Source organism: Protopterus annectens, chromosome 11.part0 (genome assembly GCF_019279795.1).
Source record: "Protopterus annectens isolate FY-2018-M chromosome 11.part0, PAN1.0, whole genome shotgun sequence".
In the NCBI taxonomy this organism is placed as follows: Eukaryota; Metazoa; Chordata; order Ceratodontiformes; family Protopteridae; genus Protopterus; species Protopterus annectens.
In genome coordinates this window covers 462,487,899-462,515,775 of record NC_056745.1, presented here as the reverse complement: position 1 = coordinate 462,515,775, position 27,877 = coordinate 462,487,899, and the positions used below count along the sequence as shown (strand labels likewise).

The 27,877-nt window shown below is 42.6% G+C and overlaps 1 protein-coding gene across 3 annotated transcripts in view; it reads right to left on the bottom strand.

The window, feature by feature from the left end:
- Positions 1 to 2,945: 2,945 nt before the first annotated feature.
- Positions 2,946 to 27,877, bottom strand: part of OPTN (optineurin) — a 700,455-nt gene continuing 675,523 nt past the window's right edge. For all 3 annotated transcript variants that reach the window (XM_044087961.1, XM_044087962.1, XM_044087963.1), the window contains one exon: positions 2,946 to 3,575. In XM_044087961.1, the coding sequence (XP_043943896.1) occupies positions 3,454 to 3,575 (122 nt within the window). In that variant the 3' untranslated portion in view covers positions 2,946 to 3,453. The remainder of the gene's footprint in view (positions 3,576 to 27,877) is intronic.

The following is a 27,877-nucleotide window of genomic DNA, read 5'->3' as shown; positions in this document are numbered from 1 at the left end:
TTTAAGGCACTCTGTGTAAGGCAGGTTTGTTACACCTTGTATTCTTTTAGTAAGGAATGTCTGAGGTCACTCTAGTTGCTGCATGTGTCTGGTCAGGTACATACCAAAGGGAGCACTGTACTCTAGGACTGGTCAGATAAGGGCAGAGTATAGTGGGATTATAACCTCTTTGGACATGGGTGCCATGCCCTTACTTACAAGTCATGCAACATAAATAATTTCCTCAGTACTGTGGCCATGTGGTGGTCAAACTGAAGGTTTCAGTCTAGGTGGGTATCCAGATCCTGACCACTGGTTTGACTCTTAGTGCTGTACTATCAACATGGCAATGAGCCTGGCTGGTTGACTTCCCATAGGATACAATTATGCATATCTTAGCATTGAGTTTAAGACAAGCACTTTGGCACCATTTACTAGAGACAGGCCTTCTTGAAAAATGCTAATGTCTGTAGGGAAGTCTATGATAATCTACCAGCTTGCAATCATCTGCAAACTTAGTCAGCCATAAAACTTCAGTGTTTGCTTCCACTTCAGAGAAACGGATGACACAGCAGACACAGTACTAAGCCCCGAGGGACTCCACTAGTGACTGGTTTCGTGATGGAGGTGGCCTCACTTATTTTGACCTAATGGGTCATATCAGTGAGCTAGTTGGCTATCCAGCAGGTGATAAAATGATTTATACCTAATTTAGTGACTTGTTTATAATGCCTGAGTGGGGTATTGTACAAAAGCCTTGGCCAGGTCGAGGTAAGCTGTCTTGCCCTCATGCATTGTTTTGGCGACCCCTCAAAGAAGTCCACCAGATTTAATAGGGATGATCTTCCTTTAACAAAATCAAACAGCAATGGTTCCAGCATTTGCAGGTTACCTAACTCAGATATGAACAGTGTTCGTTCTCCCAGAGGGGTTTTTAGTGGGAGTGGGTGTGCATAAGGGTTCAGGTCTGAGCCCATTGCTGTTCATATTGGTGGTGGGCTACATCAGTAAACAGGTTGGAGAAGGCAGATCAGCAAAGTTGCATATACAGCCTATGTGGCATTACAGACAGACCCTGAGCAAGATCATCATCAAGGATATGGGAATGGAATGCAAAACTGAAGGTACATGGGAAGAAACTGATAAGATAGTAGTAATAGCAGCGAATAGGGGAAATCAGAAGAAGCTGAAAACTGAAATAGAAGGGAAAACAAGGGAATATAACAGCTTTCAGTATCTGGAAGCAGTGGTAGAGAAGAAGGGAAGTCTGAATAAGGAGGTCAAAGCTAGAATCAGAGTGGCTATAGCCAACTGGCCCAAATGCAAAAAAAGCTGAAAAGTAAGATGTGTAAAACAGTGGCGTGGCCAGCACTACTGCACAGTACAGAAACCTGGGCAGTAAAGGCACAGCAGTTGAGGAAGCGAGAAGTGATAAAGATGAAGTGCCTAAGACAGGTGGGTAGGACGCACACTGTGGGACAGACAGAGAAATGAGGACATCAAGCCAGAAGCTAAAGTAGCTCCAATGGCAGAGGAGCTCAAACAGAACAGATTACGGTGGACTAGGCACATGTGCAGAAAAGCAGAAGACAATCTGGTGAAGATGATTTGGGACAGACAGAAAGAAAGCAAGAGGAAATGAAGGTATCCTGCAGAGAGATGGCTAGATTATGTGAGAGAAGACCAACAGCAGTCAGGCATGACTGTCGAAGAAGATGGAGAGTGGCACTGAATTGAGAGAGATGGCAACAGCTGACATGATACCATGACCCCTTGTAGAAAATGGGAAAAGGGGACTGATGATAACCATTGAGATATACATGTGCAAGCAGTTTGACAGTAATGCAGGAATTTGACAGTCCTATTTGAATACTATTAACACTATACCTAATGCTATACAAACTGTCTGATAGTAAATTTATCATTTTTGTAAATCTTCAGTATAATTACAGTTTGACATATACACAGATTAATGCTAGATTACCTGAGTAATTCTCAGACTACACATCTGTACTGTGTTAAGAAGAGCTTCACAAATATCCTATTTTTATGAAAAAGCATATGGAATCCCAGCACAGTGACACCAAAAATATTTTTATCACACCTGCTTAGCAAAGAGCTACATAAACCATAATCAGCTCATTCATCAAACAGACAAGTCTATAAATCATCCATTCTCCAATCAAAGTAATCTACAAATCTTCATCCTTACAAAAATATAAAACAGCAGTGACTCATGACACTTCACTTATTTCATATTCTACAGTCTGGTAGGACAGTGCAGTCTAAATGTGAAGACTACGACAGCAATCCCCTAAAAGTTCCATTCTGTTTAATAAAATTAAGGTATTAGTGGGAGACGGGGAACATCCCAAACCAACAAGTATTCTGCTCCACATATGCCAAGTTCTGTGCTGCATGAGCAGCCTGATACCAGCTGTGCATAATTTATAAACTAAATATTCCCACAGCAGCCAAGAACCTTCATCTTTTTATCTCACAGAATACCAAATTACAATAGCATTTTCCAGTTCACTGATATTTCATCAGTTTCACAGAGCTGCCATATTGTACTGAAGCACAAAACAATATTCTGATAAGACCATGAGGGTATTGAAAAGATGCTTAGTGCTTGAATTTTTTCTTTTTTAATTTTTGCTTAATTTCACAAAATGTAGCTATATCTGCAGTACCCCAAACATGTTTTTGTACTCAAGTATGCAAACTTGTAGCCCCTTTATACAGATTATGTGGAAATAAAACCATCTCAGTTCTTACACTTAGTGAAGCGCTATGCATTTCAGAATACCCTGCGTCTGCAAAACTATGGGGAACACTTCTAAAATGCATTGTTTACAGGATATATTGCACCAAGTCAGTTGCACGCAGCATATTGCTAACACAGAATGGATGCAATTTTGAAAAAAAATCTAACCTGGAATGTGAAAACTGCCAAGAATCATGGACAGTGTTAAGAAAAATGTCTTTACTATATGCACAATTTACAAGCCACTTATTTTGGCTTCAGCAGCTCATAAACAATGGTTACAAAAGCTGAATTAGTCTGCTTCCTTAGTTGAATTATTCTGCTTCCTAAAAGGCTGGTTCATTTCTGGAACATTTTAAATAGTCCATGTGAATATTCCATTTAGCAACAACTTAATAACAGAGAAACAACAAACAGATGCAGTCACACAAAAAGCTGAGGTGCTTCATATTCATATTCAATATGTACATAGAAATATGACAACAGGTTTTCTGTTTTAAGATACATGTGGTTGAATCTGAGACAGTAAAGCTGTTGTTTAAGTATAATTTAGATACATTATTTTCAGTACAACCCAAAGAGATTATGCTATTTGAAAAATGTAAGCTGATATGTCCACATGAAGCATAAGCCACAGGTACAGGAGCGTGTATATATATATATATATATATATATATATATATATATATTCAACAACAGTACATCCTTTAAATTATGCAATCCATGACATGAATTTGCAGGGAATCAATGTCGGGAAGAATTTCGCCACATTTTGGGCATGCATGTTCTGGAATATTCACCTGATGCTGCCAGTCACGACTGTCAGGGCCTGAAACAGCAAAAAAAGAGAAGACTATACTTTTGTGATGCAACAGTACTTAATCTATTCATACAGTATACATATTAATGAAATATTATTCTTCATACCTTTTAAATGTCAAAATCTCAGTCCCTCCACTGCAATAACATTAAATACATTTTCCAACATAGTCTTGTTTCATCATATAGTAACTTAGGAGAGAGACTTTAGAAGGAAATGTAAGTTAAGTGTTTTTAAATCCCTGAACTAGAAGTAAGAAGTGACTTGACCATAAATGTATTTGTTTTCACAGATACTCAGTCTTTTCCACCTCTTTACTTACCATGCAAGTCTGCTCTGCTCTCAACACGTTAAACTAAGGAAGGCTAACAGTAATGAGTGAGAATACTCTTAAATATAACAGTCCATGGTAAACTGGATATTCTTCTGGTTAACTGCAGGCAAACTGTACTGATTTTCCATGTATTCTGTGTAACACCATGCACCAATATATCATGTACGAGTGTAGATTACGCTAGGATTTATTCATGCCTGTGCTGCAGTAGTTATACAAGTAAAGAATGACCAAATTTTAATTTTAGCAAAAGTAAAACCAACTGTAAACCTCACCTAAACAAGACTGCTACTATACCATGGGCTTGTGTTTTTAATATTTTCTTCTCTTTTTTTGTCTGTGTAATAAGATAGTTCATTGGCTAGCTGTTTCTAAATTAATAACTAATAAAATGAAAATTACAATAAATAAATCAAGCAAGTATTGCATCAAATATGGAACTGTTTGAGATCATTCTAATCCTATGCTAAAATGGTGCTGGGGACAAGAATGATTCTGAAATGCCAAACAGCAGTACTACCAAACATGTCTAACATTTCAGTTCCATACATTTTTTTAAGGATTTTACAAAGGCATAGACAAAGCCATAAATAATTACTGTTGGTGCTCACATTTATACTTGCAGCACAATACACAAAAACATATAAAAGTACCATGCCACTTTTACATGGAAGTAGTAAATGTGCTTGTGTTGTGGCAGAAGATAATTAGGAAGTATGGTATTCCTGAAATTATTTTAAAGTTGGTAAGGTAGGTGGAGTGACATTGAAGTGCTTTATATTACAATCTTGACCATGAGTGTTATCGGATTTACACACAACTACAGCAATTTACTCATGAGAATGAAAGTCTAAGTAAGTAATGTTTGCACATTATTTCACATTCCTCATCAAACACATCCTTGTGTAATAATCCTGCAAAGAAAAACAAACACTACCAGTCGAATAAAAAGTCAACATGTGGACTGTCAAAGAAACAGAAGACTGCAGTACTTCAATATTTCCCAGTCAAAGAATAACTATTATTGATTTAACAAAGGAAGCAACGTATCTAAATCAACCCCCTAAACTAATACCTCATAGCATCTTTCCCAGATTCTCCAGGAGGAGGGAACCTATTGCAGGTATCAAACCCTGTAGTACATTTGCTATATGCACATTGTTATTTTTATGAGTACATAATGCATAAATCAGAATGAATTATGAACTAAAAATGCTACCAGTACTCATCTTGAAAATAAAAAAAGAAGTTAAGTACTCATAACGTTCCATCCGAGTTGTTGCTTTTCATTTGTCTTCCTGTGCGACATGGATCTGGGATGGATCTGACTCGACCGCATTTCTCCAGCATCGGATCTGAGCTCCAAGCTCCTCCCCTACTCATAATGCCCTTGTCTCCTTTCTCCCCTCAGAGCGAGTTTGCTGCTCACCATGGCATCCCAACCTGACTCAATGCCTTACCCCTTGGCACAATAACCCAGACAGTATCAAAGGAAATAACCAGTTATGCCAAAGAAAAGACCATGTCGTTTCCAGCCTGACCACCACACAGCCCATGTAAGGCAGGGGGAAATTGGGCGGGATGGCTTAAGACAAATGAAAAGCAACAACTCAGATAGAATGTTATGGCGAGCACATAACTTCTTTATCTGAAGTTGTTGTTTTCATTTGGTCTTCAATCTGTGGGGACAGAGTCCTCAGCTACTAAAAACCTGGGAGGCCCTCATGGAAGGATTTTCCATAACATGGCGGAGCCAAAGGATGCCTTGCTTCTGGAGAGAAGATCCAACTTATAATGTGAAATGAAAGTATGTGAAGATGCCCAAGTAGCCACAGAGCAAATGTCATCCAAGGAAACTCTGACCAAAAGGCAGCTGAAGTAGCCATAGACCTAGTAGAATGCGCCTTAACTTGACCTGGTGGAGACAATCCTTTGGTTGAATTCACCAAGTATATAAAGTGAGAGATCCAATGAGCAATGGTGACTTTTGATACAAGGTTTCCATAAAAAGGGCTTAGAGTAGGAAACGAAAAGTTGATCAGACTTGCTAAAGGCCTTTGTTCTGTGTAAATAAAAATGTAATTGTCTATGAAAATTAAGCAGGTATAATTTATGCTCTCCCTTATTCTGAAAGTTCGGAAAGAAAACAGGGAGATTGATAACCTGATTAATGTTCGATTCTGACCACTTTTAGCAGAAAGGAAGTATTAGTGTGCAAAGATACCCTGTCTACATGGAAGATCATATAAGGAGGCTTAATCAATAAGGCCTGAAGCTCAGACACTCTTTTAGCTTAAGTAATTGCAACCATAAAGGCCGTCTTCTAAGACAGGAAATGCGGATTTGCTGAAGCAGTGGGTTCAAAAGGGGAAGACACGAAGGCTTGAAGGACCAAAGTGAGGTCCTAAGGAGGTGTAGGGTCTTTGATTGGGGGCCTAAGAATAAAGGTACCCCTCAGAAAAGTTTTACAGAGTTTAGAAGAGGCCAGAGAAGCTGAACTATCCCCTATGTGGAAGTTAGAAAGAGCTGCCAGCTGAGTTTTAACTGTAGAAAAGCTGGCACCCTGTTAAAAAATACCTACCAGAAACTCTAAGACAACAGGAAAGTACAGTTGTATGCACTTACCATAAATGTAGATGTTCGAGTGTATTCACTGTTGCAGTCATCACATTTAGGTTTTCTGCTTGCAGGTAGCCCTCAGCCAGCCTGAATACTAGAGTCTTCAGATTCCTGTGTCGGATGGTGCCTCTTCTTCCATGACGTCAGGTCGTCAGGGGTATAAAGCAAGCAGCCGATGCCATTACATCAGTTTTTCTTGCCCCAGATGTCAGGTGCCCCCACAATAGAGAAGCAATTATATGGTATGGTACACCTCTATCAAAAAGCAAATACACCAGAAAAAATAAAAATACCAAACAAGATGGAAAGGTAGAGCCAACAGAAGTCAGGGGGCTGGAGGGAGAGTAACCAGGACTGCAACAGTGAATACACTCGAACATCTACATTTATGGTAAGTGTACACAACTGTTCTATATTCTTCGTGTTTCACTGTTGCAGTCATCACATTTGGGTTTATTCCCAAAGCAAAGGAAGGGAGGAGGAAGATAAAGAACATTAGGGCTAGCTATTAAGCCCTGCAAGACTGCAGTGGTAAATCCAGCTCTGGATTTAGAAAAGATAGGCATGTGGTAATGCTTGGTGAATATGTACAGAGCTCCAGGTAGCAGCTTCTAGGATGTCCCTGGTAGGGACTCCTCTGAGAAAAGAAGTAGATGCAGCCCTGGTAGAATGTGATCTTATCCCCTGTGGGGTAGGTTTTCCATGGTGTTTGTAGCAGAAATGAATGCAATGGGCTATCCATTTGGAAATGGTTTTGCTTTGAAATGGCCTTCCCCTCTGTCCCTGTAGCAAAGCCAACTAGCAGCTGTTCAGATTTTCTGAGAGGCTTAGTCCTGTCCAAATAAAATCTAAGTTGTCTTTGCACGTCGACAGAGTGCAGTATTTGTTCACCTTTGTTTTGTGGATTACAGAAAAAAGTAGGCAAATGAATGGACTGATTTAGGGCCACACTAGACACCAACTTGGGCATAAAGGAAGGATTAGTCCTGAGGGAAACCCTGTCCACATGGAAGATAATGAAGGGTTCCATTACCATGAGGGCCTGTAATTCAGATACTTTTCTTGCTGAAGGAAGGCGGTTTTCCAAGAAAGGAATTTCAACTCTGCTGTTGCAGCTGGCTCAAGGGGGGGGTGAGCTTTTCCAATAAAAGTTTAAGGTCCCAGGCTGGAGTGGGAGCTCTCCTGGAGGGGGTCTTAAATTTATGGCCCCTCTAAGGAATTGTTTTAGCAAGGGGTGAGAGAAGAGGTGTGGCTCAGTATTATAATGTGCTGAAATTGAAGAGAATGATAGGCCCTTGTCAAGCATTTCTGTTAAGTACTGTAGAATATGAGGGTAAGCTGGGCACCATTGTGCCCATCCCCTGAGCCTAGCTCCAGGAACAGTATCTTTTCCACTTTTCAGCATAGGATTTTCTAGTACTAGGCCTCCTTGTCTCCAGAATGACATCCAGCACATGCTTACTGAGGGATGCTAGAGGAGAGCTCAAGGAATTAGCCAGGCTGCACGGTTCAGGGTTTGAAGCTGAGGGTATAGAATCTGGCCCACCTGCTGAGACAGCAGGGAAGGGGTCTGAGGCAGGTGCCATGGTTGCAGCAGTGTCATACTGCGCAAGAGGGGGTACACCAGTGCTGGCGTGGCAAGTCTGGTGCAATCAGTATTGCCCTTGGCTTGTCCTGTTTGACCTTTAGTAGAACCTTCAAGAGGAGAGGCAGAGGGGGAAAGGCATAAACTGAGAGGCTTTCCCAGGTAAAGGACAGGGCATCCACTTTCCAAGCTTGACTGTGGGGAGTTCATGTGCAGAATTTGTTCAATGGGTAGTTCTGAGGGGAGTCAAACAGGTCTACCTCTGGAGTCTTCCATTTGTTCCTCAAGTAGTTTCCATTCATGTGGGTCCATGAGATTTCTGCTTAAGTCGTCTGCCAGTGAATTTAGTTTGCCTGGCAGGAATTGAGCTTGTAGGTGAACTTGGTAGCTCAAGGCTGTGTTCCACAGAGCCATGGCTAGTCTGCAGAGAGGGTACAAGTAGGTTCCCCCCGCTTATGTATCACATAATTGTGGTGTTGTCTGTCTTTACCAATAGTTGTCCTGGAAGAATACGGTCTTTGAAGGCTGTCAGAGCATTCTGTATAGCTAACATTTCTTTTTGATTGATATGCAGGTGCATCTGTCTCGGATTCCATTTGCCCTGAATGCACTGCCCTGCCATGCGAGTCCCCCATACAAAGTCTGATGCATCTCTTCTTAGGGTTTGGGAGGCAGGGGGTAGAGAGAAAGGGAGTCCCTTGTTGTGGTAGCAGGCTTCTGCCCACCAAAGGAACTCTGTCTTCATACAAGGAATGATAGAAAACATTGTTTCCAGGTCCTGAGAATGTTGACGTCATAGGCTTTTTAGATACCATTGGAGTTTCCTCATATGCAGTCTTGCATATGGAATTAGTAGAATGCAAGAGGTCATGAACCCCAGGGCTTGCAGTATTTTCCTTGCAGATAGCTGGGGTTTTGTGGCCAACAGTTTGAAGTAGGTTGTCAAACTTGTTTCTCTGGAGTGAGGAATGCCATCTGGGAAGTTGTGTAAAAACTTGCTCCCAGGAATACAATCTGTTGGCAGGGTATTAGGTGAGATTTCTTTTCATTGATGGTGTACCCCAGTGAGGTTAGACTTTTCTTTATGAATGCCAAGTGTTGTAACAGCAAGTCCTGGCTTTCTGCCTGAATCAGACAATCATCCAAGTATAGGTAAATTTGAATATTTCTCTGCCTGCAAAATGCAATGGCTGGAGCTAGACACTTTGTGAATACCCTGGGCGCAGTAGATAAGCCAAAGGGAAGTGCAGAGAACTGATAGTGCATGGAGCCTGCCCTGAAGCATAACTATTTCCTGCAAGATTCCCTTATTGGGATGTGCAGGTAAGCTTCCTTTATGTCTAGGGTGGCCAGTCAGGCATCCTTGGCTAACATAGGAAGAAGCTGTTGAAGAGTTAGCATTTTGAATTTTGGAACTACAAGAAAGGTGTTGAGAATAGAGAGGTCCAGGATAGGATGCCAGGGGTTGTCTTTTCTGGGTACCAGAAAAAGTCTTGAATAAAAACCTTGTCCCCTTTGTTCTTCTGGGACAGGTTGAATAGCCCTGATACTGAGAAGAGAGAACCTGCTGTTGGGCCTCTACCCATCGATCTGGGGGTAGGTCTGGCCAACCATTTGGGGTTGGTAGTGTGTGGAAGTGGAATCTGTATCCACAAAACAATGAGTTCCCAGTTTTTTGCATGCAAGGCGAGCTTTCCTCCTAAGGGAGCAGGTAGTTGAGCAGGGCTTGGAAGGATTAAGGTTAAGTCATTGTGCCATTTTTCTGTAGGAGGAGGCTTACTACTCCCTGTTTTGGAAGTGAGAGCCCCCCACTGCTTAAGTCTGTGTGAAGCCTGAGACTGTAGTCTAGGCGGTCTGCTGTTTCCGGGTTTGGACTGAGAAGGCCTGGAAGGGACTGGAAAGGACCAGTTCTTTGAAGGCCAATGTCTACTGAATCTGGGAGGCTGTACTTGCAGGAAATCTTTAACATTTTGCATAGATTTAGCTTTTTCCTCCATCTTTTTGAGGACTTCTGCTTTGTTGCCAAAAAGGTGGTCTTGGTTTAAGGAAGCATCCAGTAATTTAGCTTTAACATGATCTGGCAAGTTCTGTTCCTTAAGCCAAGCACACCTTCTAAGTACAAACCCAGTGACAGCAGCCCTGCAAGATGCCTCTAAAGCATCAAAACCACATTGCAAATTATGTTTACCAACTTGTTCTGCAGAATGCATTAAATCTTGCAATTCTTTGTGTTCAGCACAGTCAGGAATCAACATCATTTTCTGTTTAAGTAGTGCCATAATATAATGCTGATACTTTAGCATATGAAACTGGCAATTTAAAGCCCTAATGGCCAAAGTAGCAGAAGTGTATGCCTTCTTACTCCATCTGTCTAAGGCTCTAGAATCTACCAGAAGGGGTAGGATTTTTGGCAGCAGTAGCCTTAAAGCCTTTTGGTCCTTGGGAAATGGTCTCTGGATCCGCAGGAGGATTCTTGAAGAGGAACTTGTGAGAGTCAGGTAACTCTGTAGTACCTGTCAGGTTTTCTGGGAGCTGGAGAAAGTGTCTGGGGTAAGGCTAGATTCCAAGAAAGCATCATCTACAATGTCCAGAACAAGAGGGATAGCTAAAGCTAAAACACTACTTCAATAACCACTGGTTATGCTCCTGTTGCAACCCTGACTAACAATTTCTTGTCTCTGACCTTCTACCTTCTCTAAATACAAAACTCCTTAAAACACCTTAATATCCTTTTCTCTCATATAAATTATATAAGTGTACTATCAAACTAAGACCTACTAAGATTTGTTTTAAAAAAAAAAAAAAAAAGTTTTATTCTTCTATATTTTTACATAGAATTTATAATATAACTCTCTGTTATAATTATAGCTGTTTAAAACTGTTTTTGATGTCATCATTATTGCTGCATAGGACTGTCTCTATGCTTTTTCTTACATTGTATGTTATTTCCTGGAGCTTTTCTCCCCGGGCCTCTACTGAAAATGGACATATATCCAGTTAGACTAGCCTGGTCAACAAATGTAAAATAAATAAATAAAATAAAGGCCTGTGTTGAGGCAGGAGTAAGAATTCTCTAAGTCTCTTTTTGGACTCAGAGTAATCCTGGTTTTCCCAGCGGAAATGTTCCCTAAGAGTATGCAAGGTTTCACTGAAAGAAAGATCTTCTGGAGGGGAAGCAGAGGGAACGGAATCCTCTGCATCAGAACCCTCATAAGTAGATATGGGCAAATCTTGGTAATCAGAAGGAGCAGAAATATCAGATTGCTGATCAGAAGAATCAGAAAGAAAATCAGTTCTAGGTCTCAGAGGGGGAAGGCTGGCTTCCCCTAATTAAGGAAATAAGGTCTTCGGCCATTCTAAGCATTTGTTTTTGAGGCATATGGGCCTGAGCCTGTGGTTTGGTCATTGGTTTTCTAGGCGTAGTGCGAGTTTTTGGCCTGGATGAAAATGATGGCATCCGTTTATTATGAATGTCTGTAGGCCTGAAGCCTCAGAAGCCAGTGCCTGCACAGTGGCTCCGGACCAATCCAAGTTAGAGACATCCACAGGTTCCATAGTCGAAGAAGCATCTCGCGGACATACCGGACTCCGAATAGGTCTCAGTACAGGCCTGCGAATCTAAAGTAGTGGGTATCAGGGGCTGCGAAAGTGCCTCACTGAGTACCAGTGGACTGGCGACTAGCTTAACGGAAGTGTTGTCGGCAGTTTTGGACCTATGCGGTCTGTCTCTGTCTTTAGCCTTACATTTTTTCAGAAGATCGGTAGTCAGATGGCTTAACGAAACCATTTCAGAGTACACAGATAGAGTATGAAAGTAATTGGCTGCAAAAATAGCCCAACGATGAATAGTTCAGGCGTTGAACAAGACACAAAACCGACAGCGAGGGACGTCGTGGTCCAGGCCTAAAATGGGGATGCAGTATGAATGAAAATCTTTATGAGGTATTTGCTTTCCACAGGTAAGACAATTAACTTTTACTGACATCGGCTAGAGCAAGAAAAAGGATCCCCAACGGGGTACTGATCTTTTTTGAAGACTTCGGGTCTGAATCTCAAAAATGAAAATTTCAGGAGACGGCCGACTGGCACTTGCGAACTGATTTTGCTTCGGTCACCGCACGGCAAGAAAGACTGATGTAATGGCGTCAGCTGCATGTTTTATACCCCTGACGACTTGTCGTTGTGGAAGAAGAGACAGCATCTGATGCAGAAATCTGAAGACTCTAGTATTCAGGCCGTCTGAGGGCTACCTGCAGGCAGATAACCCAAATGTGATGACTGCAACAGTGAAACACAAACATCTGGGGCAGTGAAGGATTCAAAATCATGTTCATATGCCCAAATCGAAAAATGTTTCCATTTACTCGAATAAATCTTCCTCATGGAAGACTTATGAGCCGCTACCAAAATCTTCTTAACTAGAGAAGAAAGCCTGGGAGTCCTCATTACCATGGGAACTGGAGCAGCCAAGCAGTGAACTTCAGACTGGCCAGATCTGGATGTGGAATCCCTGAAGGATGAGAAATCAGATCTGGAACTGGATCCAACATCCAGGGAGGACACACTACATGAGACAACAGAGAAAGGAACCATACTTGGCGAGGCCAGAAGTGGGCAATGAGGATGACTGAGCTCACAAGCTATTGGGCTTTCTGAATGAACTTTGGGATCAGGGAAAGAGGAGGAGGACAAACACAGAGAAGACTGGAGGGCCAAGCATGAACCAGAGCATCTCTGGGGACTACCCCAGAGGGGCTTCAGAGTGAAGAACTCGCTGCACTTCACGTTGGAAGGAGAGGTGAAGAGATTGCAGCAAGGCTGACCCCACTTTTGAAAGATCTGTTTCGCTACCGAAGGATTCAGAGACCACTTGTAAGGCATCAGGATTGACCTGCTGAGCCTGTCCGCTAGAATGTTGGACCTCCCTGGAATGTACGGTGCCACCAGAAAATAGCTGGTAAAGATAATCCACTCCCACAATCTCATGGCTTCGTGGCAAAGGAGATAAGACCTGGCTCCCCTCATTTGTTGATGCACCAGACTACCAACATATTGTCTGTCTGGATAGCAATCGTCCCTAGGGGAAGATGGGCATGAAGAGCTTGCAGCGCTAATAACACTGCCCTCATTTCCAGGAAGTTGATATGTGGGAAGACCATGTGCCGTGACCTGTCCTTCCTAAGCAATATCCACCCCCCACCCAAGTAGGGCGGCATCCGTGGTTAGAGGGGAGGGAAGAATAAACGGGCGACTGCGAAGAAGGTCTAGGGTCCAAATCCAATAAAGAAGAGAATCCCTGAAGGCTCACAATAAACAAACAGGATGGGGCAAGAGTAGATAGTACAGTTGTGTACACTTACCATAAATGTAGATGTTCGAGTGTATTAACTGATGCAGTCATTACATTTGGGGGTAATCTGCTGGCAGGTTGCCCTCAGTCGGCCTGAATAACAAAGTCCTGGGTCCTGAGTTGGTTACTGTCTCCTCTTCCATGATGTCAGGTCGTCAGGGGTATAAAACATGCAGCCGACACCATTTTAATCAGTTTTTCTTGCCCCAGATGTCAGGTGCCCCCCAAATGGGAAGCAAAAATATATATAAATAAACTGTAAATATATAAATGCACCTTAGAAACATAAAATTTACCTTCAACTAAAAGCAAATATACCACAAAGGCTTTTGAGTATAGTGAAGGAAAGAAAAGGTATAGAATGGGGGATGGCGGGTGGGTAACCCGGACTGCAACAGTGAATACACTCGAACATCTTCATTTATGGTAAGTGTACACAACTGTACTATGTTCTTCGTGTTTCACTGTTGCAGTCATTACATTTGGGTAGAATCCCAAAGCTATGGATGGGAGGATGGAACTAAACAGCATTAGGAGCAGCTATGAGGCCCTGCAGGACTGCAGTGGCAAAGCCTGCCCTGGATTTAGAGACGAGAGGTAAATGATAATGCTTTGTGAATGTATGAACAGAGCTCCAAGTAGTAGCTTCTAGAATGTCTTTGGTTGGGACCCCTCTGAGAAAAGCTGCTGAAGTAGAGGCAGCCCTGGTGGAATGGGATCTGATCCCCTTGGGCACAGGTTTACCATGGTGCAAATAGCAGAAACAAATGCAGTGGCTTATCCATTTAGAAATAGTCTGCTTTCATATAGCCTTCCCCTCTGATCCTGCAGCAAATGCTACTAGTAGTTGCTCAGACTTTCTTAGATATTTTGTTCTAAGTAGAATCTTAGTTGTCTGTGTACATCCAATGAATGGAGAATCTGCTCCCCCTTGTTCTGCGGATTTGGGAAAAAAGTTGGCAGGTGAATGGTTTGGTTAAGGGCCACATTGGATACCACCTTAGGCATAAAAGAAGGATTGGTCCTGAGGGCCACCCTGTCCGGGTAAAATATAATGAAAGGCTCCACTGCCATGAGAGCCTGTAGTTCTGAAACCCTTCTTGCTGAAGTGACTGCCAAAAGAAAAACTGTCTTCCAAGATAGAAATTTTATATCCACAGTAGCTGCCGGTTCAAAAGGAGGCAGGGTGAGTTTTTCCAGCACAAAATTGAGGTCCCATGCAGGAGCTGGTGTTCTCCTGGGAGACCTTAAATTTTTGGCCCCTCTGAGATACTGTTTAAGCAGTTGATGAGAAAAGAGAGGAGGCTCTGTGTTGTAATGAGCTGAGATTGCAGAGGCATGGATTTTTACTGAAGAAAAAGATAAATCCTTGTCAAGCATCTCAGTTAAGTATTGTAAAATCTGAGGAATATTGGGCTTTGCTGTGTCTATTCCTTGTGCTTGGTTCCAAGCACAGAATCTCTTCCATTTATCAGCATAAGATTTCTAGTACTAGGCCTTCTGGCTTCCAAAATGACATCCATCACAGGTTTACTGAGAGATATGGTTTGAATAATTAGTTGATTAGCCATGCTGCAAGATTCAGAGTTTGGAGCGGAGTGTGCAGAATTTGATAGTTCTGCTGAGACAGTAGATGAGGTGCTTGAGCAAGTACCACAGAGGAAGGTGTGACATATTCCTTAGAGGTGGGTATCAGTGCTGGCGAGGCCAGTCCGGAGCAATTAGGATCATTTTTGTTTTTTCCTGTCTGACTTTTAGTAAGACCTTGGAGAGTAGAGGCAGAGGGGTAAAGGCACAGACTGATGTTTTTCCAGCTGAAGGAGACAGCATCCATTTTCCATGCTTTTTTGTGATGAGTTCTTGTGCAGAATTTGTTCAACTGATAGATCTATGTCTGGGCTCCCCCATTTCTGTGTTAACATGCTGAAGATTTGTGGATCCAGTTTACAATCGTGCGTGTCCATAAGATTTCTGCTTAGGTTGTCTGCCGGAGTATTTTACTTTCCTGGCAGGAATTGTGCTTGAAGATGTATTTGGTAAGTCAATGCTGTGTTCCACAAGGCCATGGTTAGTCTGCAAAGGGGGTAGGAATGTGTACCCCCCTGCTTGTTTATGAACCACATAACTGTGGTGTTGTCCATCTTTATCAGTAGTTGCCCTGGATGAAGCAAGTCCTTGAAGGCTGTCAGAGCATTCTGAACAGCTAGCATTTCTTTCTGGTTGATATGCAGATGCATTTGGTCTGGGCTCCATTTGCCCTGAATGCATCTCCCTACCAGGTGGGCCCCCCAAGCATAGTCTGATGCGTCTGTAGTTAGGGTTTGGGTGGCAGGGGGTAGAGTGAATGACAGTCCCTTGTTTTGGTGACATGTCTCTGCCTGCCAAAAACTCCTGTTGTAGGCAGGGAATGAGAGGAATCATTGTTTCCAGGCAGTGACAATGTTGACTCCATAAACTTTTTAGGTACCATTGAAGTTTCCTCATATGCAGTCTCACATATGGAATTAGTAGAATGCAGGATGTCATGAACCCCAAAGCCTGCAGAATTTGTCTTGCAGATAACAGGGTTTTTGTTGCCATTTGTTTGAAGTATGTTGTCAATTGCCTTTGTTTGTCTGGCATGAGGTAAGTCATCTGAGCAGTTGTATTCAAGCTTGCACACAAGAATGTAATTATTTGAGAGGGTGCCAGTTGTGATTTCTTTTCATTTATGGTGCACCCTAGGCATGCTAGAAGCCTTTTTACAAATGTCAGATGTTGAAGAAGAGTGTCCTTGTCCTCTGCTTGAATGAGACAATCATCCAGATAAGGATAAATTTGGATGTTTCTTTGTCTGCAGAATGCAATTACTGGTGCCAGGCACTTTGTAAAGACCCTGGGCGCAGTAGATAAGCCAAAGGGCAGTGCAGAGAATTGGTAATGCAAAAAACTTGCTTTGAAGCGGAGGTATCTTCTGCATGATTCCCTTATTGGGATATGCAGGTATGCCTCTTTTACGTCTAGAGTTACTAACCAAGCATTCTTGCCTAGCATAGGCAGTAGCTGTTGTAAAGTCAGCATTTTGAATCTTGGAATGTCCAGGTACGTGTTCAGAATCGATAAGTCCAGTATTGGACGCCATGAATTGTCTTTTCTAGGTACCAGGAAAAGTCTTGAATAAAATCCTTGTCCTTTTTCCTGTTCTGGTACTGGTTGAATAGCTCCCATACCCATGAGGGACATGACTTGTTTCTGGGCCTCTGCCCACTGGTTTTGTGGCAGATCTGGACATCCGTTTGGAAATGGCAAAGTATGGAAATTAAATCTGTACCCCTGGGATACTATGTTTAATATCCACTTGTCCTGGGTAATTAACTGCCAATTCTGAGCATGAAGTGCTAGTTTTCCCCCCAAGGGGGCTGCCAAAAGATAAGTGCTTGGATACGGTAGAGGAAAGTCGTTGAGACTTACTTGCTTACTGTAGGGTTGTGCTTTGTTTTCTCCAGATTTGGAGGTGGAGGCACCCCATTGTTTTGACCTGTATGAGCCCTGTGATTGATATCTGGAGCCTTTTGAGCACCTGGGTTTGCCCTGAGTGGCTCTGTTGGACACAAGAAAGGACCAACTTTTAGTAGGCCAGTGCCTACTGAACCTGGGTGGCTGCACTTGCAAGAACTCTTTTACAGTTTGCATAGATTTAGCTTTGTCTTCCATTTTCTTTAAAACCTCTTCTGCCTTATTACCAAACAGTATATCATGCTGTAAAGGGGCATCCAACAATTTAGCTTTAACATGATCAGGCAGATTTTGCTCCTTGAGTCAGGCATGCCTTCTAATCACAGATCCAGTAATGGCGGCCCTACAAGAGGCCTCCAAGGAATCAAAACTACATTGTAAAGTATGACTTCCAACCTGTTCTGCTGAATGCAAAAAATCCTGTAACTATTTTCCACACAATCAGAAATCAACATAATTTTCTGTTTCAGTAAGCCCATAACATGCTGTTGATATTTAAGCATGTGAAACTGGCAGTTTAAAACCCTTATTGCCAAGGTTGCAGACATATAAACCTTCTTACCCCATCTATCCAGCACCCTGGAATCCCTATCAGAAGGGGTAGGATTTTTAGCTGTAGAAGCCTCAACACCCTTGGGACCCTGAGAAATAGTCTCAGGATCAGCAGCGGGATTTTTGAAAAGAAATTTGTGGGAGTCAGGAACCCTGTAAAATCTGTCTGGCTTACTAGGAGGCAGAGGCAGGGAATCAGTAGCCATGCTTGATTCCGAAAACACATCAACAACAATGTCTAATAAAGGAGGTATTGCCAAAGGCCTATGCTGAGGAAGAAGAAGGAAATCCCTAAGCCTCTTTTTTGATTCAGAGAAGTCCTGACTCTCACAGTGAAAATGTTCCCTTAAAGTATGCAAAGTCTCTCCAAAACAGTAATCCTCAGGAGGAGATGCAGATGGGAATGATTCCGCTGCATCAGAATCCTCATAGGCTGGAATAGAAAATTCCTGATCAGAAGAAATGGAAACCTGATCTGAAGATTCATAATCAGTGCCTTGCCTAGGTCTCTTAGCAGGGGGTGGGGGGTTGGGAATCCCTGATTAAGGTAATTAAATCCTCAGCAATTTTGATCATCTGTTTTTTAGGCATAGGGGCCTGAGCACGTGGCTCATGCGTCGGCTTTTTTAGACACAGAAGTTGTTTTTTTACCTTGTTTTTGTTGCTGGCGTCAGTTTAATGTAAAAATGTTGAGGCCTGAAAACACCCTCAGAAGCCGGTGCCTGCTCAGTGGCTCCGGAGCCATCCAAGGGAGAGACATCCACGGGTTCAATACTTTGCAAATCTCGTGGCATACCGGACTCCGAATGGGTCTCGGTAGAGGCCTGCGACTCAAAAGTACAGGTATCAGGGGCTGCGAAAACCCCTGAGTACCGGCGAACTGGCGACTGGCTTAGGAGAAGCTTTGTCGTCGGTTTTGGACCTCGACTGACTGTCTCTTTTTCCTTGCGTTTTTTGTGAACTCTGGTAGTCGGATTGCTAACCGATGACATTTCAGGGTAGATAAATATTGAACCAAAATATTTAGAAGCAAAAATATACCGATGCTTAATAGTGTGTTGGTTAAATTTAGCACAAAACCGACAGCAAGGCACGTTGTGATCAGGGCTTAGGCAAGGAATACAGTACAAATAAAAATCCTTATGAGGTATTTGCTTCCCACAAGTAATGCAATTATTAACTTTTACTGACATCGGTAAGGAGCAAGAAAAAGTTTCCCCAATGGGGTACTTAGCTTTGGTTTGAAGACTTTGGTTCTGAAATTCGAATATGAAAATTTCAGGAGTCGGCCGACCAGCACTTGCGAACTGCTTCTGCTTCGAGCACCGCGCGGCAAGAAAGACTGGTTAAAATGGTGTCGGCTGCATTTTATACCACTGACGACCTGATGTCATGGAAGAGGAGACCGCAACCGATGCAGGACCCAAGACTTTGTTATTCAGGCCGACTGAGGGCAACCTGCCAGCAGATTACCCCCAAATGTAATGACTGCAACAGTGAAACACAAAGAACATCTAGGAATGACCACTGGACCGCTAGAGTCATTGTAGCACCCTCATGTGTAACCGAGCTGTGGGTATGACTGTAATCGTGGCCGCCATGGACCCCAATGCTCGTAAGACAAATTCTGCTAGGGGAGACTGAACTTGAAGAATGCACAAGACATGATGTTTATGAGACTGAAGTCTGTCTGGTGTCAGAAAAACCTTGGTCTGAATGGTATCTAACCAGGCTCCAATGAAATCCAGAACTTGAACTAGTTTTAACAGGGATTTGTTGAGATTTATGGTGATGCCCAAGTGTTGGGCAGTCTGGATAAGGAAATTTCTGGCTTGGCAAAGTCGATGCCTGGAGGGAGCAGAAAGGAGCCAATCATCCAGGTAGGGGAAGACCTGAAGCCCTGCAGCCGCAGGTGAGCCACTACCACCGGCATCACTTTGGTGAACAGCTTGGGGCTGTGATGAGACCAAAGGGTAGCACTCTGAACTGGTAATGACTGGTCCCCCAGCTGGAAGTGGATAAACCTCCGAGAGCATCTGTCCATTTTGATGTGATACTACATGTCTTGAAGGTCTACTGAGCACATCCAGTTGTTCTCCTGCAGGAAGGGCAGGATGGATTGGAGTGTGCCCATCCAGAACCTTGTCTTGGCAACAGACAGGTTCAAGGTAAAGAGATCCAGAATTGGTCTCAAGTTAACCTGTTTTCTTTGGCACTGAAAAGAACTTAGAATAGATGCCTAATCCCGACTGGTAGGGGGGAGGGGGGTCTAGATGACTCATTTTTTGAGCAGCATGGAAATTTCCAGTGCTGCATTCTCCCTTTGCATGGGTGGGAAGTCTGGGAGGTGTCTGACAGAAGGAGATGCAACACCCAATGGTAGTCTGTCATAGACTCCCAGGCTGTTAGGTGAAGCAAGAGTCGACCCCCCCCCCTCGACTGCTTCCAGAGATGTGCAGCCGGCCAACTCTTCAGGGCTGCTGCCTGGGCCTGTCTGGGAAGGAATCCCAAGACCCGTGACTCCTCGGACCCCCTCTGCCACGAGGGCAGCATCTGTCAAATCCCCCTCGGTCTCTGTGGGAAGACGAGTCCTGAGTATCCTGGGAATAACCCTGAGACTTCTACACCCCTTGTTGATTCCTGAAAAAGGTTCACTGAGGAGTTGAGAAGTGGATTCCAATGGCAGACGAGGTCTTTCCATCCTTCTTGCTCTGGACCAAAGTGTCACATACAGTCTTTTCCAAAAAGATTGGAACCATCATACGGGGCATTCATAAAAGACGCCTTGAAGGGTTCTGAAAAGTTACAAAGTCAGAGCCAGGCATAATGCCCGATGGCAATGCCTGCTCCGGCTTCTCTAGCTGTGCCTTCAGTCGTGTGAGATAGGAAACACCATGGCATCGACAGGGGAACCCTTAGACCAATGAGACTTATCAGAAGGGGCACTGGGAATTTTGTCGGGACGTTTGGGGATGAGCTCAACCATGTCGGGCTCCTTCCATGCCTGAGATCTAATAAGATCCACCAGGGGATCCGCAGGAAGGGACACCCAGGATGTAGGGGGTCCTGCGCCAAATGCCTCCAAAAACACAGACTAGTCAGGGTTGGGTTTTTCAGAAGACCACCCCTCACGCTGATGAAGCATTTCCATGATGTCTCCAAATGAGGCATCCTCTGGGGGTGATGGGGTGAACCTTCCCCTTCCTTCAAGTCGGTGTCCTCCATGACAGACTCCGGCGGGGAGTGCAAGTGTCTCCTTTTACACGTGTGTTTTCGAGGAACCTCCTCGTGGAGGGGGTCTCTGGGGAGGACTCGAAAACATCCAGCTGTTCCTGTGGAGGAAGTCCCTGGGACAGAGAGGCAACAGGCTGTCCCTGAGGGGGCAAGATGGCAGAATCTGGACCAGACACAGAGGGAGCCAGGACAGATTAAGAGGACGAGATCATCAAGGGAGTTGATGGGATCAAGAGAACCCTCTCCACCACATCGAAGGCAGAAGAAGAACAACCCCTGGAGCTGGGGCTATAATCGAGTCTGTAATCCTCTGGATCAATGAGGGAGCTGAAGCCGAACCTCCAGGGACCGAGACTCTGAGTGGAAGGCCCGGCTCCAAAAAAAATAGAGCTGAAACCACCTCCTTGGAACTGGCACCGAGCTTGTCTGAGCCAATCCATTCAAGGCAATGTTTGGTGTTGCGGTACCAGGTACTATCAACGCCGATCCCTCGACCCAAGGGTTCTGAAACCAGAGGTTGGATCGGAGAAGGAGTGATTGGGATGAAGGCAGACTGTATACCTCCAGCCCGGAGGGGGAGGGAGCAGGCAAGACTCCCATCTGTTATCTGTGTGCAGATGAATCTCCGCATCATCCTGTCCACCTTGGCTTCAGAGAGGCTGCGGGTAGATCTGGTGGAAGGGGCCACCGGTACCAGCCTAGACAGGTGGTGGGGTGAAGCCGACACTGGTGCACAGCTCCAAGACACCTCCAACTTCGGAAGAAGCAAGCGGAATGGAGCCAGGGGGGAACTCGAGGTAAGACTTGGGGAGATTTTGCCAGTGGCTCGGCCAAGGAGTAGTGGTCTGGGGACTGCTTTCTCTGCCCATCCCAGTGCTTGCACTTCTCTCCATCCCAGGTCCTATAGGAAGGAGGTAGAGTCCCAGAGCCAGGGCAGAGGGAGTAGTAGAAGCGGCAGAAGAGGAAGCTTGGGCATTCGCAATAGGAGGTGTTTAGAAGGCCCTTAAATATCAGTTTGTTCCTCCTGTCGATTAATGCATGTGGATTGAACCCTGCGCAGATTGAGCAGGAGGAATTGAGGTACTGGACCCCTTGGCACACAATGTACAGTGTGTGTCCATCTGCAGGGGAAAGCTAATGACGACACTCTGTGCACTGTCTACATCCCGGTTTGGGACACAGACACGCAGACACACGCAGACACACACCCTAAGGAAAGGATAGAGAAAAACAGGAATACGTTTTTTTTTTTTGGCTATAAACCAGTGTCTGAGTGTGAGAAAGGTAGTGGAAAAGAAAAAGAGTGAGAATGGTGAAAGATAGTTTTAGAAATCTAACTCATTTACCCAAAAAAGCCTGCAGCAGCAGACCATGATGCTTGCTATGAGCGCAGCGAACGAGATCTGAGGGGAAAAAGGAGACAGGGGTATTATGGGTAGGGGGGGAGCTTGGAGCTCGGATCCAATGCTGGAGAAATGCATCCGAGTCAGATCCATCCTGGATCAGTATCCCACAGATTGAATACTAAATGAAACTACTTCAGATCACTTAACAGCTGCTGAGATGAAATACTCAAAACACAAAACCCCAGAAAATACTAAAGCATAACTCAAATTCTGCTTTAGTGAAACACACAACTGTGAATATAAGTGGTGCCTTTAAATTTCAAATGCTGTATTTTTTTTCTTCTTTTTTAAAACAGTGTAACTAACTAAATCCATATATGACGACATACAACTAGTGACAAAATGGATGCAGTCATTACAATCTCTATACATGGTCATCAAAAATAAACAATCATGAATGTACAGCAGTGTCGCACTTATTCATTCTCTTCACCAGGCACTTCCACTTTAACTTTCATACCATTATCTCCTCACCTTCAGAACTAAAGATTTTAACATTATTCAATAATTATTCTGGTTTCAGATTAAATTTATACACAGGCATTTTTATGAGCTGCATGCATACTACTTTATATTCAACAGAGGTTTATCTTATTATAAAGCAACAGTTTTGTTCATCATTCTTAAAACTCAAATATTGCCTTTCATCTGCAACACTTTCTCATCCTGGTTGCTGCACTCCTTATGTTTAGATGATTGTAAAGACACTCTGTATACCCTCCTCCACCTGTAAGTATAATCATATTACTCAACTGGAATAAAAGTACAATGAAACAGTGTCAATACACATTCTTTTTTAACAGCTTTATTAAATTATCACTTGAGACAGGCATATATACATTAGTAGGTAAGATAACAAACAGTATTAACATTTTTTTCATTTACATACGTTATACCTTACAGGTGTTTTCTTTCTTTATAACTGTCATTCAGTCCAAGATTACATAAACTGCTCAAATCCTGCATTCCCTTAAACCTCACTCTACCACCAAAACATTACTCTGCTCCTTGTTCCCATTTAAAAAAAGATTACATGGAGTTCTTTTAGCACAGCCAAAAAATGTAAACTTAATAAGGCCTTACTATGTCTAGGCAATTCAGATCCTATATTCTACCTGTAAATAATCGTTTCCATAGTTACAGCCATTGCTCCCCAAATATTTCTGACAAAGTATTCTATAGGGAGTTTTTAAAATCTGCCAAGTCATTACACACACACAAATCATGTCATCCTTGTCTTCCCCATCACACACCCCAACATTTGCCTACCCGAGGAAAAATTATTTTAAGTCAGCTTGAGGTATGAAAATACCTATGTAAACACTTTCAAGCAAAAATCTTAAACCTTCTGGACTTGTTGCATACTTGGGAGCAATACATATGTCTTTCCATTGTTTCATCCATCCACAACCACATTTCACATTTTTGCATGGGAATCGGGGTGTCATTTCGACAGTGACAATCTACAGCAAAGATTCACACCACTGGGTAGCTAGCCCTGCCATCATTATTCTTCCATACTACACACACATCTGGAAATGACCACTTATGGAGAATTTAGTGTGTTCAACCCACTTAATGCATATTTTTAGAGAGTGGGAGGAAAGTGAAGCATCTGAGAAAACCCATACAGACACAGAGAGGACATGCAAAGTCTGTACAGAAGGCACCCCAGCCAGGAATCAAACCAGGGAACCTCTTGCTGTGAGACAACTACACCATCCACTGTGCCACTGTCTCTTTCTACTGCTGAGATGTAAAATGCTTTTCCAGTCTCTTCTAATCTCTTATGATTGAGTCTTACGAGTTATCATGCAATATTTTCATATGCCTTCCTAATGATACCTTTTTTCAATAGAAACTTCTGTTTTAGATTCAACTAAAAACTCCACCACAGCAGGTCTTTCACCTAAGACTTCCCTATTCCTTTCTCTTTGGCTATACCTGGATGCCCATCCCTGATGGGGAAGGGAGTCTATAGCCTGAAGTCCAGACTTCATCTTGGCCTCATCTCACTCTACTGCATTTTCTTTTCTAGTTATTTGTTACCAATACCTTGGCTCCTTTGCCAGTTTTCTCCAGTAGATACCAGCTCCCACCTGCCTACTTTCTGTACCCATGTGTCTGGTAGAGAGGGCAAAGACCCATCAGATCCATCAGATTTACTGACCCATTTCAATTTAAACTGTGACTACAAACTGTTTATGTCTACAGTAGCTAAAAGAATGGCAATGGTGTTGCCAAAACTGACAAGATACAGGTCAATGTGGTGGTGGTGGTGGGGGGGGTGTGGTGGGGTGGGGTGGTAAGCAAACATTAATAGAACGATGATGATGATCCAGAGGGCAGCAGAATGTCACTACATACTTTTGATCCTTGATAATTTGCATCTGCTTAGCTCTGTATGTGTAAATACTGACCACTGATTCCATGTATTTTCCCTAAACAGTCATTGATATGGTGAACCAATGACATCTGAAAGAGTTTAACAACTGTCACAAATTATTTATCTGAAGATATAAAGTGATAAACTCAAAACCTCTCCCTCCCTCACCTCAGCCCTTTTGATCTTGATGTGATAAACACTTGAAGGGTCTTAATCTATTCATTATAAAATATTCCCCCTTAGAATTCCTGTTATCACTGACATAGGCAAGTGCAGGGCATTCTGCAACTTTTCAGTGGGTTCATATATAACAATAAAATTCTTTCATCACTAAGGATGTGCTCTTCCTTCTGATTTTAACTCCTAGTACTCAAAATATCACATGCGCTAATATAAATCTGCAAAGCAATTCTTTAACAGACTTTGCAATATTAAACTGAGTTTAAACTAACAGTGCATATACAAACTAACCTATAACATACTATTCTTGATAAAGTCAAGAGCAAACCACCAAGAATTTACTGCAAAACCCCTCAAAAAATGATATTACTATAAATTAATTTAATGATAAAAAATACCAACTCCACAACACACATCAAGCACTTTTGTCTAAATGACTTCCTCAGAATCTATAGCATCACATTTTCAAACCCATTTATACCTTCATATACCAATCAAATGACAATATCAATGCTTCCGAGTGACGCCTCCAGGTGCATCTGCAGTTACCTCCTACTGCTCCCCTAGGCGTCAAATATTACTTGTGCATGTTTGAATTAATATTTCCAAAACCATGCTACATACAAGGTTTAAAAATATTTTATCTTGAAGCATACATGATGACAAACACAATTGTATTGATATTTGACCTCGGTCAATGAGTATTTGTTAGAATTGTAAGGTGATAATTTAATTTTTTATGGCTCAGGCCACACCCACTAGGAGTTAAAAGTACATACTTAAAATAGTTGTACCTAAATTTTGTTTGTGTCTTTCGGCTTTTCCCGGTTAGGGGTCACCACAGCGGAACTCTGGTCCGCTAATGATTGGCAGTTGATTTTTACGTACCAGCTTGCCAGGCCTGAAGCACAACCTTCAACGAAGGTACGCCCATTCACGCATGTCTCCACGCAGAAGACGCTCTAGTTGAGAATCGAACCGGACAGCGTCTTACTGGGAGGTGACAACGCTACTGCAGCACCACCACCGCGGGTTATGTTTATTAACTAAATAAAGCTTTAAAAATGACAGGCAATTAAAACATAGAACATTATGCAATAGGATAAATACACTGGTTGAAAACTATTAAGATCACTTGATACATTTATTTCAATATCTGGGTGAGTTTGACATAATGGTTAAAGTTTACTCCTAACAGACAAAAAAGTACAGGATTTGCTTCTAACCTCAGGTTACTGGCTAGACTTAAAATGGCCCTTCATGGCAATTAGCTCAGTATTCACATTTGAACTTAACATGTAAAAACAAAGTATATTTTAGAAGTCTTACATTTTAGCAAGCTGCTGACACCATGCAAGTCTGGATAAACATCTACAAGCAATCTAATCTGCCATTTAAATTTACATAACTCCAGAAAATCAATAAAAATGTACTCAAAGGTTTGCACATGTTTATGTTTCCAAATGGGGTTAAAGACCATAGCAAATTACATCATGAACTGCTATTGTTATTTAACAAGTGTGGTTTTGAAATTAAGCATCTTTTGGTTAGAATGAAGTTGGAAACAGAAATTGCTGTCTTGGATAATGCCATTAAAATATTTACTATTTCCTTTTTTTCAAAGACAACATGGAGAAATGGTAAAGCTCCAAGGTTAGATGGCTCAACTACTGAATTATATAGTCTATTTACATAAAATATTTTAGAATTACTAAATGACATTTTCAGGTAATTCAGGGTGACAAAATAATTCCTCCTTCGTGGAATTTACTGTAATCTCACCTATACTTAAATAAGGAAAGGATAAGTTAGTCTCCTCATATAGACTTATTTTGATTATTAAATGTAGACTATACAATATTTACTTCCATTTTCACCACAAGATTAAGAGATACAGTGGATATAAAAAGTGTACACACCCCTGTTAAAATGCCAGGTTTTTGAGATGTAAAAAAATGAGACCATAATAAATCATTTCAAAACTTTTCCCACCTTTAATGTGACCTATAACCTGTACAATTCAATTGAAAAATAAATCTGTTAGGGGAATAAAAATAAAATAATAAAAAACATACAATAATACAAAGTTCCTGTAATCATGGCTGCACAGGTAAAAAAAACCTCTCCAAAGCCAAGAACACAGCATCCATGGGACCTGACAACATCCCAGGCTGCGTTCTACATGAACTACAGAACGAACTGGCACCCCACCCAAGTACTATGTTCAATCATAGCCTCACCTCAAGCTTTGTGCCCACTGAATGGCACACAGCAATGGTTATCCCACTTCACAAAGGGGGAGCCACCACGGACCCAGGGAACTACTGCCCCATTAGCCTGACGAGCCTGGTATGCAAGGCTATGGAACCTATAAACAATGAAATTGGTAATCTCCAAACTCTGGACCCTACCCAGTTCGGGTTTGTAAAAGGCAAATCATGTCTCCTAAACCTGATAAGACTTCTTTGAAGTGGTCAGCAAAGCCGTACATGAGGGTAAGGTGGTTCACACAGCATATCTAGATCTCGCAAAGGCTTTCAACACCATCCCCCAGTCGGGAATTATAGAAAAACTCACTAAACTAGGTATAAATCCCTATGTCACAAGATGGGTTGCCAACTGGCTCACTGATAGAACCTACACTGTAAAAATAGCAGACTCTAAATCCAACTTCAGACCAGTGACAAGTGGAGTACCACAGGGTTCAGTCCTAGGTCCTCTCCTGTTTGGTATCTACTTCTCTGAAGTACAGGCTAACACAGAAGGTCTTTGGCTAACAAAGTTCGCAGATGACTGCAAATTAGGAGCCAAAATCAAAACTCCTAACGATGTGGACATCCTACAAAAGGGCCTCACTGAGACAGATGCCTGGTGTCAAAGCCATGGCCTCAAGCTCAATGCTAAAAAGTGCACTGTCATCCCTTTTGATAAAAACTCTGTACCCATGAACTACCACATAGGCGGTAGTCTGCTTAACACTGAAAGTGTGATAAGAGACCTTGGGACAGAGGTGGACATTAGTCTCTCCTTTGATAATCACATTGCCACAGCAGTCAGGAAATCCTTCTACGTGGCACACCTCATCACAAAAGGTTTCTCATCCAGGAAAAAAGAGGTCATTGTTCCGCTCTACTCATCACTCATTAGACCCATTATAGAGTACAACGCCC